Source organism: Chlorocebus sabaeus, chromosome X, assembly GCF_047675955.1.
Source record: "Chlorocebus sabaeus isolate Y175 chromosome X, mChlSab1.0.hap1, whole genome shotgun sequence".
NCBI lineage: Eukaryota > Metazoa > Chordata > Mammalia > Primates > Cercopithecidae > Chlorocebus > Chlorocebus sabaeus.
This window is the reverse complement of record NC_132933.1, coordinates 115,065,916-115,082,484: the sequence shown is the minus strand read 5'-3', so window position 1 is coordinate 115,082,484 and position 16,569 is coordinate 115,065,916. Positions and strand designations below refer to the sequence as shown.

General features: G+C 36.8%; 1 protein-coding gene across 1 annotated transcript in view; it reads left to right on the top strand.

Moving 5' to 3' along the window:
- Positions 1 to 511: 511 nt before the first annotated feature.
- CYBB (cytochrome b-245 beta chain) overlaps positions 512 to 16,569 on the top strand; it is a 33,727-nt gene continuing 17,669 nt past the window's right edge. Inside the window, exons 1-5 of the mRNA XM_008019599.3 lie at positions 512 to 633; positions 2,930 to 3,025; positions 4,330 to 4,440; positions 12,852 to 12,936; positions 14,535 to 14,680. Coding sequence (XP_008017790.1) covers positions 589 to 633; positions 2,930 to 3,025; positions 4,330 to 4,440; positions 12,852 to 12,936; positions 14,535 to 14,680 — 483 coding nt within the window. The 5' untranslated portion in view covers positions 512 to 588. The remainder of the gene's footprint in view (positions 634 to 2,929; positions 3,026 to 4,329; positions 4,441 to 12,851; positions 12,937 to 14,534; positions 14,681 to 16,569) is intronic.

Sequence of the window (16,569 nt, the reverse complement as noted above, 5' to 3'; positions counted from 1 at the left end):
ATGTTTCAAATTATATATATAAATATATATATATATAATGTCTATATATGAACATACACACACACATATATAGAGACATATATAGCACATAAACTCGGCACATAGTAAGCGTCTTGTAAATATCAACCATTACAATTGTTACTACTTTTCTCAACAAGGCTATAAATGCTGTTCCAGCCTTTCAAAATCACACCTGTTTCATGTTTTACCCAGCACCAAGTCATGTTTACTTGAGTGACTTAAAAATTGCGAGCAAATAGCTGATTAGTTAAAAAGTTATTTCACTGTGTAAAATACATCCCTTAAAATGCAGTTATTTATCTCTTAGTTGTAGAAATTGGTTTCATTTTCCACTATGTTTAATTGTGACTGGATCATTATAGACCCTTTTTTTTTTGTAGTTGTTGAGGTTTAAAGATTTAAGTTTGTTATGGATGCAAGCTTTTCAGTTGACCAATGATTATTAGCCAATTTCTGATAAAAGAAAAGGAAACCGATTGCCCCAGGGCTGCTGTTTTCATTTCCTCATTGGAAGAAGAAGCGTAGTATAGAAGAAAGGCAAACACAACACATTCAACATCTGCCACCATGGGGAACTGGGCTGTGAATGAGGGGCTCTCCATTTTTGTCATTGTAAGTACCAACAAGAGATAAGTTATAAATTTTCTGACTTCTTCGGGTTATCTCGGAACTAAAATAGACCAAAGCTTTTTTGTTCATTTGAGAAATTGTGTTGAAACTGATTTACTATGTGAACATATATCTATCTGTAAACAGACTGAGTCCATTCTTCCAAATTCCTTAATGGAAAGAACATATCTGTGGGCTCACTTCTAGCTTACTTCTGAATTCCTAGGAGGCCTAACTTAGCCGGCATTTCGCAGGAGTAGAAAATATTCATGCTAATGATTTCTGATTCTGAGTTGTTTTGTAATGTTTACCGAGACGCACAGTATCTATGTGTTTATACTACCTTTAAAATGACAGATTGAAATTTTATACCATTTTCTAAATTAAAAATATAAGATTGACTTATGTATGGGAAGTTGGCCTTTATTTCAGTAATTACACTAAATATAATAAAATCTCTCAAACTTTTTTTAAAAAACAGGTAACTTCTTTTCTCAGAGATGTAAACTTGAGTTATTTACAAGATTTATAAAAATTCAAAAGAACAGAATTGAAATAAGTCTAGATTCATAAATATGTAGTATGTATATTTATATATAATTGTATATATATAAATCAATATAATATATCTTGAGAAACAATTTATGTAAGTAAGGATATAGCTAATTTACAAATGGATGCAATGATTTCTGTACTTTTTAAAATGAAGAAAATCAACTATTCTCCTAAAATGGTGTTATCGGCAAAGCAATAACGGACAAACTGGGTAGATAGAAATGTGATTTTTTTTTTTTTTTTTTTTTTTGAGACTGAGTCTCGCTCTGTCACCCAGGCTGGAGTGCAGTGGTGCAATCTCGGCTCACTGCAAGCTCTGCCTCCCGGGTTCACGCCATTCTCCTGCCTCAGCCTCCCGAGTAGCTGGGACTACAGGTGCCCGCCACCACCCCCGGCTAAGTTTTTTGTATTTTTGGTAGAGACGGGGTTTCACTGTGTTAGCCAGGATGGTCTCGATCTCCTGACCTCGTGATCTGCCCGCCTCGGCCTCCCAAAGTGCTGGGATTACAGGCATGAGCCACTGCCCCTGGCCCAGAAATGTGATTTTTAAATAGCCTTTCTAAATAACCAATAGAAGCATTACACAGATGTTAAAAAGAACAATTATGAATGGAATAAGAATGGAACTTTTGTAAAAATTTATCGTGAAAAACAATGAGTCTTTGAATTTTAAATATGGAAAGAAATTAGTGGCAAAAATAAAATAAAACAACAAATATTTTGTTATAAAATTTTTTTATGCCAAACCAACATTTTACTGCAATAGATAATTCTTCTGAGCATTCGAAGCTGTAAACTTAACTTCTTATCACCATTTTTAAGAGCAAATAATTTCTATAGAAAGTAAGTTCAAATTATACTTTTAGCTCTCACCGCAATTTTTCCAGGAAATGATCTCCTTCTAAATTATATACTCATGCACTTGAAAGTGAAAACACAGCTTGGAAAGTCAGAGTAAAGAAAGAATGACAAGATCAGGAAATTGGAAAGTTGCTTTAGCACCTTTTTCTTTGTAAAGAGAGAATATTATCAAGTGTCTATGGCATTTAATAGCTTCAAAGCATAGTTGAGAAAAGATCACTATGGAGCTGAAGATAGAGAATTGGATAGGGTCACCACTTGATCCAATCAGTGCTTAGGATAAAATGAACTGTCATGATCTAGAAAGCTGTTTTTGTTTGTAAATCCCATGTAAATCCCATGCCCCTCACTATGCTCATTATTCTCTCCTTGAAGCATTAAGTAAAACTAATCAAGGAAAATGCAAGGCTTGGCATTTTAGCTGATGAGAATTCACTAACTGGATTATTGTGTGGTAGAGGGAGGTGATTAGCACCTGTGAGAACAGAACGCAGTGTCATACTGGTGGAGGGAAAGCAATAGTAATACGTTCCCTTCTTTTCTTATTTTAAGTAGAGTGGCCTGCTATCAGCTACCTATCTAAGGTTAAGCAAAACAGAGGAGGAAAAAAAGGGAGGGGGAATGTAAGACTGGTAATTTGGTATACCGGCCAAATCATAAAACAATAATGGAGAATAACACAGGGTGGGGAGATTTTGATTATAGACAAGTGTAGTGACACCATTGAGGAAACAGCTGGCTCTAAGCTGGTTACATCCAGCTTTGTTACTACCTTTGTCAAAGTTGCACTTGGGGAAGTCCTGACCCTTATCTGGCTCCAGTCTTGTGTGGAATCTACTGTTGAAATGCGAAAACTTCATGCAATTTTTTTCTGCTTGTGCAGCTGGTTTGGCTGGGGTTGAACGTCTTCCTCTTTGTCTGGTATTACCGGGTTTATGATGTTCCAGTTAAGTTCTTTTACACAAGAAAACTTCTTGGGGTAAGTATAAATTCCATCCCATGCAATATTGGCTGGTTCACATTTCTCATCAGACATTCTTGTTCATCTTCCTGTTAGCATTTTAAATAAATATTCTGACCAACCAACAGTACCATCAGCCTCACTCCCTCCTTTGCAACTTCCTAGGCAAGAATCACTTAAAGCCTTCCAGTCTGAGACCAACAAAAGTGGGGCAGAGGGGCCCAGTGGCATCCCTCCCCAACCAAGAACCATGTGCCATTGTTTAGCTTAAAGGAGAAATCTAATACTAACTCTGAAATGGAAGGCCAGGTTGGAGCAATCCATCCAGGAGTGACACATGTGGGACAAGTGGGACTTTCCATATTTTCTAAGTTATGTAATTCCTACTACGTTTTTGCATGAAGAGCTCTGCTCCTAATCACATGTTATGAAATGATCTTCAGAAAATCAACCTTTCTTTACATATGGAGACTCGAGGAACTTGCTCAAGGGCCACATCTGTTGACAGGCCAGTAGAGTGAAGGCCCTTCAGTTTCCTTGGGTCCTTTAGTATTCTGAGTTTCCTTGAACTGTCAGGCCTCTTGCCTCTAGAAAACATTTGTTACATCATGCTGAAACTATTAATTAATTGCTTAATATTAATTATTATATATATTATAAATCATATAAAAATAATTTTAGCATGTAATTATGCTAGATTATTATAATTGTTGTTAGCTTATTTACATTGATGCTTTCTCCCTCCAAAATATGCAACTTCTTTAGACATTACAAAGATAATAATTATACTGCTAAAGCATTATACCATACCAGTTTAAGATACTGTTAAGATCAATCTAAGTACTAAGAAAATATTTAAAATCTTTAAAAGTCTTGATACTTAACTCTAGTTAATGATATGCACCTTAAGTGTTAAGGGGAAAGTGAACTGATGTCTCTAACTTACTTTGAAATGCATCAAAAATTAGATGAATTGATGGATGGATACAGGAATGGATAGATAGATATGTGATAAAGCAAGCATAAAAGGTATAATCTGGGAGATAAATAAACAGGTATTTATTGTACATTTCTTTCAACTTCTCTTTATGTTTGAACATTTTGATAATAAAATGTTGAATTAGGGCAAAAGGTCAATTTCAGATGAAAACAAATGGTCCTAGCTAGCCCTAAAGGAAAACCATTGGCTCTGAAGGACCTTCCTGTCCAGATCACTTGGTGTCTCTGGTGTGTGGCCTCATGGTGAGAACCTTGGGGAATTGGGGACAGGGCACATTCTGTGCTCAAAAAAGTCACTCTGCTCCCTTTCCTGCCTCTTCTAGTCAGCACTGGCACTGGCCAGGGCCCCTGCAGCCTGCCTGAATTTCAACTGCATGCTGATTCTCTTGCCGGTCTGTCGAAATCTGCTGTCCTTCCTCAGGGGTTCCAGTGCGGTAAGAGAAAATGTTTTACTAAGTTCCTCTAATTTTCAAAGGCCATCAAGCAAAATGCCCTTTTTAAGGTAAAAACAAATGAATGGTTTGTGAGGATTCCAGCTTCTGTAGAATATTCATGAGCCAAGCCATTATCTAGTATATTTCTGTACTATTTGTGGATGGAGCTCCCTAAGACAACTATTTGGAAAACAAATTTTGAAAAAACACACAAAACCACCTATACCTCAACAATAGCAATGAAGTAGCACACATGTACACATCTACACACACACATATATATATGATAGATATGCATATGTACAGAGCTTTAGGAAGTTAACGTGATATTTGGGAGTTAATCTTTCAGTGTCATTCAAAAAAATTTAAGTCAGAGGAAATATCTTCTGTGGATAATATCCCAAGGAGATGGAGTCAATGGACAGAGTCACACTACAATGAATGTGACCAAGAAGTGTTGGCTTCATGAAACTGTGGAGTATAGAGCTTTCTAAATGTCCACAATTCCTTTGACTCTTACTTCAACAATTTAGTAAGCCACTGAATGTACTGTGCTAGAAGGGGGAAAAATAAGTAGGAAGAATTTCTGTAACCCATAAAATGGTATACAAATTTTTATTAGTATTATTATACAAAGATGACAAACAAGGAACTTAAAATCTACAAGTGTACTCAAATAAATATTACACAAAGCAAAATATGATGGGTCCCACAAAGCTTTACAAATAAAATACTATGGGGAAGCAAGAGAGAAGTTGTGTCAGGTGGGCCAGGGAATGAAGAAGGACATTTTAGAGAAGGTGACATTGGAGATGAGCATATAAAAATTAGTAAGCTTCTAAGAGGTGTAAATGAGAGAGAAAGGCATTCTATGTGGAGAAGATGACATGGACAGAAGCATAGGAAATAGTGAGGAAATCGTATTCTTGAAGGCCAAGAATTGGCACAGCCTTGGCTTCTCTTTGTATTATTATTATAACTATTTTTTTTGCCACTTGTGATCACACCAAAGAGGGCAGCTGGGAAAAAGTAGGGATTGGTGTCCTGGTGGGACCAATTCCATGGTTCATTAATGACTAGTAGCTTCTGAGTTTTTTTTTTTTTTAATAAAAGGTATAGCAAGCTTTTTGAAACAAAAATACTTATTAAGTAGAGATCATTTATGGAGGAGAGCAGAAAGTAAACTACTTTTGTGGAAATGTAGGGATTGTACAGGGCAGATGCCTGACATAAGCCTGGAGAAAAGAGGTAGGATTTTGCTGGTAAACTAGAACTACATATGTATAGTTGAGGAGTTCATGTTTAATTTGGCAATTACAGAATATTTGAAGGAGGCAGTGAACTAAACTGTAATAACAAGCATAACTTCCCTTGAACTCTGCCTCATTTTTCCTAGTTATACTAAATTCATGGCGATCCAGAGAATTGTTTTTTCTTTGAGAACATATAACATTTAATTTACTAATACACGACTAGAGGCTACAATTTAACTTTTATTTTATGATTTAACTATTTACAAAATACCATTTCATCTTAAACCAACTGCCAAAAATTGGGCTCTCACAAATCTAAAGTAAAAATTGGCAGAAATAACTGTAACACCTTCACTCCCTCAGGAAAAAAAAAGAATTGTTGAGAATCAATTTAAGATGTTCCAGAAAGAGTCGTGATACCTTTCTCTGAAAAATTCTTGATGAGGTTCCTTTCCTTAAGCCATAAATTCTATGCCACACAATGTTGTCTTGCAAACTGACAGCTAACCAAAACCAAAAACTAACAACAGTACTTGGTATTAGACATTGATTACAAGGATTTCCAAAAAATCTTCTAAATTTAAGAAATCACAGAGGTAAAATTACACTCAATTGAAAGTTTTATTAATGAACCACCTATTGTAAAGTATAATTTTTAATATATCGTACTTGCCCAGTGAACATTTGCTACATGAAGCCCATGTACTATAGCTTATTTTTGAGTTGGGTTCTCTATCACCCAGGCTAGAGTGCAGTGGTACAATCACAGCTCACTGCAGCCTGGAACTCCTGGGTTCAAGTGATCCTCCCTCCTTGACTTCCATACATGTGGGGATTACAGGCATGAGTCACCTGCCTGGCGAGTTCCTTGTTTCTAAGGAGACACAATTCATTTTTATTCTCCCTACCCCCATTAGAATAGTTTCTATTTAGAGGAAGTAAAGCCTGAGAAACAGGCAACTTCTCACCAAGATGGCCTGTTAAGAAATCTTGGTTACTCCACAAGTCCAAATTGCACTGCTGTTGAGCACCATGTCCCATGAGCAGCACATGTTGTAATGCCAGTTTTTATGCCTCCTGTGACCCAGGAGGGAAGATCTGCAGGAGAGTCTCTAAAGACAGGGATGAAATGAGACTGCCCTTCAAATTGCAGAGGCACTTGGCTGTATAGCTAGATAGATCTTTATATAAAAAGAACATGTTTCAAAACTATCAGCAAGCAACATTCTTTTATAGATCAAGCATGTACTTTCTTCTGGAATTCCTAACCTGAAATGTGAACTTTTCAAATAAAACTTCTTCTCTGATTGGGATTAAAATGAGTGAGTGTGCTGTGACTAATGTTGGAAATAATACAGCTGCCGCTCATTGAAGCTCAATGGAATTCACCTCATGAAATCTGCACATCAAACCAGTAAAGTGAGAACAAAATTAAATGGAAGTGTTGGCATTCAAACCAAGGTCATTGTGTCCCCAGAGACCATTCACTTTAAATCTTGCTGCTGAAACTTCTTGAAATTGTGCTGTTGCAGTATTATGATCTTAGACAGCCATTATATATATGAGTGTTTGAGCATGCCAAGTAACCTAGACTAGAAATGACAAGGATGTTATAAATACAAGGACTTGATAGTAGGACACGATATAAGCAAAATAGTCACAAACTTGCATTCAGTTTCTAGAGGTCTCAATCATCAAAACTTTGCTTTGTAATCTTTCTGGTTACCTAGAGAAAGAAAGCCCCAGGGTTGCCCACCGCACCATTCCAGGAAAGGTAGGGGTAAAAGCTCTCAGACTGCTTTGTTGAGAAAAATGGAGAAAGGGTGAAACTCAGCATACAAAAATCTCTGAGGAAGCCTTAATAACCCCCAACTTGCCGTGCAGAAACTAATTTCTATCTGGATGGCAGTCCTAGTCTTAAGATCAGAAAGAAACAGGAAGGTGAGAGGGTGAGGTTTTATCTGTTACCTTATATAGTCTGGAAGTCAGAAGCACTCAGTGTGCCTCTATCTCTAATCATGTGGTCTAGCACTAGTCTCTTGGGCTTTCTGTCTCATAGTGTTTTTTCTTTTAGTTGAAAAACAGGTCAACTAACATAAATTTAAGAAGGCATATGCTGGTCTAAAAGTATATTAAATTGTTTAAATCTGTCAATTAGTGAGTTGTCAGTCAATAAATATTTGTTGAGTGCCATCTATGAGCTAAGCACTGGGGACATGTGGTGAGTAAAGAGTAAGGTATAGATAGGCCATGAGCTTAAGGAACTTAAAGTGTTATAGAAGAGGCAGAGAATAAACATGGAATTTCCAAATTATAAACAGTGCTATGCAAATAAGGTAGTGTTATTCATATTTATCACATATTCTACCGCCAGCAGGTGTGGATATTACTGTCAACTATTTGCCTGAGTTCTGTAGATTCAAAGCTGGATTTTGAAATTTTTCCCAATTGCATATAAATATCTAAATCAGACACATTAATGGTGCATGTGGTGAGATCAAGTGTACAAAAAATAGAGCTTTTGAGTTTCTGTAACGCGTTACACCCCATAAAATATGTACTTCCTTTTAGTTCCACTTCCTATTTTCTTGAAATATTTTTTTCTTACTCAGTTTCAATAGAGCATAGAAATCTGCTGAAGTGACTCAATAATCTCCCTTGCATTAGAATCGTAGTTTATTGAAATCGGGCAAGGCTTCAGGTGACAGTAACAGAGAAACTTCCCTTTAGAAGTCAATGGCAGAAAGTAAAGTAAGTTAGTAAGGAAGCTATGGGGCACGATGGCAACCTGGATAATTGGGAAGTGGCTGGCAATAATTTAGAAGTAACTCAAAGCATATAAATGCAATCTGCATGATGATGGGGAAGAAAAAATTATGGGCAGTCACAGACAGTAAAGTCCTTCCTTCCTATGCCACCAACTGGGTGTCTCGCCTCCTTTTTTAAGGAAGTGGTGAGGAGATGATATTCTTAAAAGCTCAGCATCAGCATGACTTGTGGCTTCTTTTTGGATTTGTTTGCCATTCCTGACCACACCAAAGAGGGTAGGTGGGAAAAATTAGGGATTTGTGCCCTGATGGTTGGACCCACTCCACTGATCCATTACTGACTAGTAATCTCACTTTTTCCTTTCAATATAATGTATGCGTTTTACATTAACCAGCTTTTTAAAAATTACCTGTTAAGATGAAACAGGGTATCATTGAATGAACAATTATTTCCCAATCACATCTCTCCACTGTTCTGGCTTTCAGTTAATTTTTCTCTAAGGATCTACAGTTAAATCTATCAGGGGGCATCAGCATATATTATTTTACATTTTTTATGATCCATGGTGATGATGATGATGATAAGGATAGGAATATGCAGACAGCGTATGTTCCACAACAAAACCATATTCTTTTGCTTTAAATTCGGCACGCAGGAGCCAGCGAATTTTCCACAAAAATTTCAAAAGGATTTGTCAACAAATAGAAGAGAACAGTGTGTGACAAATATAGATATGGGGGAAAATACGTCTCTCTAGGTTTAGTATAATCATCTCCAGTTCCAGGGCAATGAAAATGTACTTCATTTTTCCAGCCAAATAAAGATTAAAATATTTTTTGAAGTACATGACATACTGTTCTTCACACAGGAAGCTTACCTGCTAGCTGGGGAGTGCAGCTGTTCTAACTGAAAACTTAAATAATGATACTAAATAATGTCAAATATGTATTAAATACCTGTCAATGAATATATGCAGTAGGGATTTGAGGGACTAACTATGATAATTATACAGGGGAGGAAACTGGAGACTGAGTACGTTGTTCAATGTCACACGGCTAGGTGGGAGGACTGGGACCCAACACATGTATATCTGAAGACAAAACTTGCTCTGAAATGTAATTCAATACTGCTCTCCAACCCTACTAATTCTCATTCTCTGGTTCTTTGGACTCCAACCTAGTTTCACCACTCCTATAAGGACTGTATCAATCATCTATTGTGGAACAAATTACCACAATAACTTAAAACAACCCCCGTTTATTAGTTTACAGTTCTGTAGGTCACAAGTCCAGCACCCAGTGGTTGGGTTCTCTGCTCAGAGTATTACAAGACTGAAACCAAGGTGTTTTTTGGGCTGAATTCCCACCTGGAAACTCTGAGTAAAAACCCTCTTCCAAGCTCATTCTTGTTGGCAGAATTCAGTTCATTACAGATGTAGCACTAAAGGTCCCTGTTTCCTTGCTGGTGATCATCTAGGGGCCACTCAGATCCTAGATGCTCCTGCACTCCCTACCACATGCCCTCCTCCACCTTCCAGGTAGCAGCAGTGCTTCAAATCTCTAACTTCCTCCGTCTCTGACTTCTAAACCCAGATTTAAAGAGTTCATATGATTGGGTTTGTCAGCCCAGATAATCTCCCTATTAAAGTCAACTTGGGACATTACCTCTGCAAAATCCCTTTTGCCATACAATGTAACAAAATCGTGGAGTGATGTCTCATCATCTTCACAGGTCCAAACTCAAGGTGAGGAGATTATATAAGTCACTGGGGGTCATTCTAGAATTCTGTCTATCACAAGGACTCTCAGAAAGTATAGAGGAAATTAAGTTGAAATTTGAGGAGAATAAAAAAGAAAGCAAGAAAGAAAGAAGGAGAAAGAAAGAAAGAAAGAAAGAAAGAAAGAAAGAAAGAAAGAAAGAAAGAAAGAAAGAAAGAAAGAAAGAAAGAAAGAAAGAAAGACTATAGAGGATCGTGGCAATTGGGAAACAGGAAAAAGTCATTTCCTCAAAATTTTAAGGAATACAAAGTAGAAAATAACTTTCAGCACTTGAAATGAACACAAAAGACAAGGCGGCTATATAAGAAAACAAAAATGGTCAGCTTTTCACCAACAGATCAGTAAAATATATTTTATAAGTAAATTTTTATTTCAAAAACATTAAGTTTGAAAAATTTTATTGTACAAGTTTTTATTTCAAATAGGAAACCATTGTTTTGAGAGTCTGAGTCATTGCTCAGCTCCACTGGTGAACATTTAATTGTAACTAATGCCATTGGTGCCTCACCATATTCCCTAAGCATTGGCACTTGCAATCCATGCGACAACTGCCCTTTGCAAGCATCATTCACTCTCTGCCTGGGGATTTTCTTTTAGCTTTCTCCTGGGGCAAGCCTGAAATCCCAGGGGATTGATGTCCTGAGAGCATCCCTCAGAGCAGCCCTCAGCCAATCATGGATGGCAGTTGGTGGCTGAGCACCCAAGCTTCTTAACCCATTGGGTAAAAACCAAAGAACAAAACAAACAAAATAAATAAATAAATAAATAAACCTGTAAGATAAGTGCTATACAGTCTCCCAGAATTCCCTGGTGTGATTGAGCCCAATGATATGATATGATCATGGTAGCTGATATGATAATACACTCTTCATTAATTTCCTTCCCAGTCTCATTTCTACCCTCGTTTTCTACGATCACCTTCTGAATAGAATACTTACACTTAAATTCTCATCATAGGCTTTTAGGCACTTAGAGTAATAGTAACTATATTCCTGCATTTGGTTTGGGAGAAAAGGGCATTAACCTTTTATAAGACAAATAGACTTGGATCCCAGCCAATGTGCAATTTTAGCTTTAGTTTTCTTACCAGTAGAATGAGGACATTAAGACTTACCTTGTTGCATTAAATGAGTAATGATTATGGATAAACTACCTAGTTCACAGAAGGAATTCAATAAAGCATAATTTTTTTTATTTTTCCTTTTTCTGGAATCCTCAGTGTCTTCCTTGTTACTATTTCTGTAATTCCAAGAATCTGACCTCATGGTTTAAACTTCCTGCCCTCCCTAGTTATGGCTAACTGAGAGATAGATGGTGGAGTAAGCACAATTTTCTATGCAATTATATTTTCTACAAAATCAGAGTATTTTATTAAAAATAAGTAAGCCAAATATTAAACACCCCTATATTTAAATTGAATAAAACATTTAGAATCAAATATTTTAAATATATAAATTTTCTTTGGTACTTCACCCTGTTGTTCTTAAAGTTCCCTGAATCTCTGTGACAGTGCATTTAGACTATGGAACAAAGCAACCAGAGCAAGACATTGGCCAGTTTTCACGCGAGCAAAGCTCTAATTCAACCATAAATCAGTTTTTTTTTCTTTCTTTGAACATTGGCATGAATTGAGATTCAAATTCACATTTTCTAACATGTAGGTTTGTCAAATACACTAAAATACTGAGTACAATAGTATTTTTAATGCCAAAGAAAATCATGTAAAATATGAAATATCAGAATGTTGATATAAACTCTAGTATCAGACGGCCTGAGTTTAAATCCCAGCTCTGCAACTTATTAGCTGTGTGACCTAAGGCCAGGTAAATTCTCTATCCCTTTGTTTTCTCATCTGTTATGTAGTAATAATAATGGTACCTCCCTTGTACCATTATTGTAATGTAAGAATTAAAGAGTTAATTTGATTCTTACATTAAAGATTAAATATTCCATCAATTACATTAAAGATTAATGTAAGAATTAAATTAGTCAATGCATGTAAAACAGTTGCAAAAGCTCTTGGTAAATGTTAGCTACTGTTATTTTGGCTATTAGTATTTGGTCAATGATCTCCCTTGTGATGTTGTTCACCTACACGGGCAGGTGTACCCTTCTTTCTCCTCTCATAGTGTGTATGTCCTAGAACAGTGTTGTTTGAAAACTATTCACTTGTTATAGAACTGTTCACTTGTCTGTGTCCCCACTTGACTATCAGGTATGTGAAGACAGTCCTGTCCTTTATTAATTTCTACATCCTTTGTTTAATGAATAAATTAATCAGAACTAGAAACTATGTAGCTAGATATGTTTTCTGTACAAGTTTATATTTTTATACAGTTAAGCGATGGATTCCAGAGGAGACTTTATGTCACCAGTATGAGAACAGAAAACATACTAGTTAAGCCAGCCATGTCACATACTGGCTGTTTGACCTGAGGAAGATGACTACATCTCTCTGAGCCTCAGTTTCCTCATTTATCAAATAGATATAATGATACAGTTTGTAGGGTGGTCATGAAAATTAAATGAGATAATATGTATCAAATGTTTGACATACAGTAAGCTTTCTTGTTAACAATTGCTATTCCATTCTTTCTCCCTTAATCCAAAGTGCTGCTCAACAAGAGTTCGAAGACAACTGGACAGGAATCTCACCTTTCATAAAATGGTGGCATGGATGATTGCACTTCACTCTGGTAAGTTTATTAAAGAAAACTTGGAACCAGAGAGTTCCCTCTGTTCATAGATACCTTTTTATATAAGAGATCAATCAGTTTTTATAGTTAGATTAAGTGGTGGTTGGATATGTTGTATTTTTTTTAATGAGTTGTGCTCAAAATATTTACCACACTTTCTGCCACTTCAATATTAGGATTTATTCCTTTAGGTTTTAAAGCATTTTTATTTCAGGATTTTCCTATAAAAATGAAAATATGCCATCAGAAAAGTCAATCCTAGTGTCCTAACCCTTTCCTATTCTTTCTAGTGTCAAAAATGTTAATTCACGTATGAAAACGTATTTATTCCAAAAAATGTTCTTGGTTGCACATGTGAATTTGTGGACTTTTTGCAGTAAACTTACATGAGCCACCGCCCATAAAATGAGAATCCCTCAAGACTGTCATTATCAGCTAAATACCTTCATTATTATTATTACTATTGTTATTGTTATTACATGTATCCATACAATGGATATATATGTGTGTATATAGATATTATACATTATTATTAAAATTATTAGGGTGGTAGTGTCAGTGCAAGAAGGACTGTATCTGGGACCGTTATCTAATTCCACTAATTCACTCAACAAATAATTCATGTGCCAGAGAATAGATAAGAACAGTGATAAAGCAGACTTGTACTCTGCCCTTAAAGAGTCTATTCCTAGCCTGAGTAAAATAGGCTTCGGTTATAGGCATTTAACTGAGCTTCTCTTCTACTAGTAGATCTAGCAGGCTTTTTGAGCAGTGGCAAATAAATAGTTCAAAAGAAATATATGATAAAATCCTGTTAGAAACTGGCATAGTGTACGGATTAAGAGCACATATTTGCGTGCCAAATGTACTGGATTTGATTCTTAACTCTGCTGCTTCCTAGTTTGATGACCTTGAGCAAGGTTTTAAAGCAGTCTATGTCCCAGTTTCCTCATCCACAGGATGAGCCGATATTATTAGTACCTACATCACTGGGTCAATGTAAGGATTAAGTCATTGTGAAGTACTTATAACAGTACTTGGCATCTAGTAAGCCCTATGTAAGCGTTTATTAATAAAGAATGCAATTTTTAAGAGAGAGAGATTCATACCTTATGGCCATAGGTTTGTATCAATTCAATCAAATTTGTCATCTCTCTCTGGAGGTAATTTCAGAGTCAGGTTAATGGGCCAGCAGTTAGGCATTCATTACATGAGAGTTTTCTTGTTTGAGCCCAAATATATTACGGAGAGAGATAATGAGAGCATATCTAAACACCTTCAGAAACTAAGGCTATTGTGTAGAATCTTATAACTTGGTTGGGTCTTTAGGAGCATATAGCTCAACATCTTCATCTTACAAATTAGGAAACCAAGACCAGAGAGTTAAGTCATTTTCCCACAATTACACAACTAGAAAGGAGCTAGAATTGCCTTGTCTCCTTGGTTCTGGAGATCCAGTTCTTGTTTATAAGTGTCCTGGGCCTCCCTTTGTCTCCCTGTGCCTTATCATAGAGTTAGAGGCTGTCCCAGAAACCCAGCTTTCAATAAATTTGTGCATACCCTTCACTCTCTTTATTTCTCTTCTCTGCCCTTTTCAGCGATTCACACTATTGCACATCTATTTAATGTGGAATGGTGTGTGAATGCCCGAGTCGGCAATTCTGATCCTTATTCAGTAAAACTCTCTGAACTTGGAGACAGGCAAAATGAAAGTTATCTCAATTTTGCTCGAGATAGAATCAAGGTAAGCCTCTCATTATCTGATTCAGATATTCTCTAGGCCATTACAATTGAGCACTAGATTTCAGTGAGTGAAGACCTCTACTTTGCCAGGAAAAAAAAAAAAAAAAAATTGGCTAACCATCAGAGGGACAAGTCTGTAGGTTACAATAATGGGAGTATAGAAAAAAATGTTTCCCACACTCCTCACCCCATGTGTGGAGGTCTCTAGATGTTTTCAGGTCTTTAAGCTCATCCATGAGAATGCGTGCATGTGAATCCTGGAGTAACTCAGGCTTACCTGTGACTATGCCCACCAAAGAAAGCTGGGAACACATGCTTAGTCGAACAAGGTTTGGTTTATTACTTGCTACAGCAAAAGAAATCGCACACCTTGAGGAACTCTGGGCATCTCAAAGGGATGTAAAGTGGATTTAGGATTTAGGATACTGTTAGATAGTTTGGGGGAGGATTTAAGAATGCAAGGATTTTTTTCTGGATCAGTTATGGTCAGGAATTGGGGGTAGTTCTTAGATAAGGTATGTTAATTATTTTTTCTAGGAGGCAGAGGGAACAGAATAGGATTAAGTCTATAATAGGCAAAGAAGCAGTAGTCATTGTCTAGGCTCAGACATGATTTTGGAGTGATTTTATTTTTATCTCAATCCATCACAGTCACAGAGTGACCTCCTCTGATGTTGGTGTTTTTGTGAAATTATTTATGCGAAGTAGGGAACATCCTGTCCTAAGTGTTAGTGTAAGGCCAGCCACCACCTGACAGTTGTCAGTGATGCCTTTGTCTTTTCTTACCTACAACATCTGAAGGATGGCCTGTGTCCACAAATTGTCATTCCTTGAGAAGAATAGGTGCACTGGGAGTAACTCAGCATTTCTCTAGGGGTAGCCAGGAGGGTATCCAGAAGTAAGAACTTCTTCTATCCCAGCAGTTGTTGAAGCTTCCTACACTCAGAGACAGAAGCTTCAAGTCTTCATGCACCCAATGACTTGGGAAGATGACTAAATCACATTAATATGCACTGAATTCTAAAAATGTTTCCTTGTGTTTAGTTTTGGGAAAAAATATTTATTATCCTCAGACTTACATGAGAAAAACTTGCCTGATATACTTAGGGACAGAATTAAACAGCGTCGTAAAAAACCAGATTTTTTTCTACGATATATTGGGTAATTTTTCTTTTACATTATTCATTGTTTGCCCAATGATGTATGAGGGTGGCAACATGAACATAACTAGGTAAGTCTACACTATCATGCTCTGTTCAATTGTTCCTGGATCACTTTTGCTGTATCTATGCTCTCCCACTCTTCTAAATGTTTTCATTTTCAATAACCTGTAGCTGTGTTTCCTCCTCAGAGGACTGCCCTGGGGCATCCCTTTGCTCACAGACTCAAAGATATTGGAAGGTTGGTGGGGGGTGGCTGAATGGTTACGCCTGTTCCTGTGCAACCCTTAGCCAGTCACTGGTGGATGCAGACTATGAAACCTGGCTTCCTTGCCTGGAGACAGGATAAACTCTGAGTTGTAACTTACCCTCCAGAGTTCCCCTGCAGGATCAGGCTGAAGCTATCCCTTGTGAGACTTTGCCTGATTTCACCCCCTTGCTTGACTTGTTCATCTTTTCTATCCTATTCCCTACTTTCTTACCAGTTTCTCTTGGAGCACATGTTTTCTAAGTCACTTGCCCATGAAGTCTCATCTCAGGATCTGCTTCTGCGGAACACAGTTGATGATGTTTGGCATTCCCAGAATATATTTTCAAACTAAGCACTGTGACCCTTTCAAAATCAAAGAGAGAAAGAGCTTTGAGACACTTTTAGGACATCCTGCAGTTGATTGATTTCCTTTATTTTCTACCCCCTTAGAAATAACTATTTAAGTATATCAATTCACAT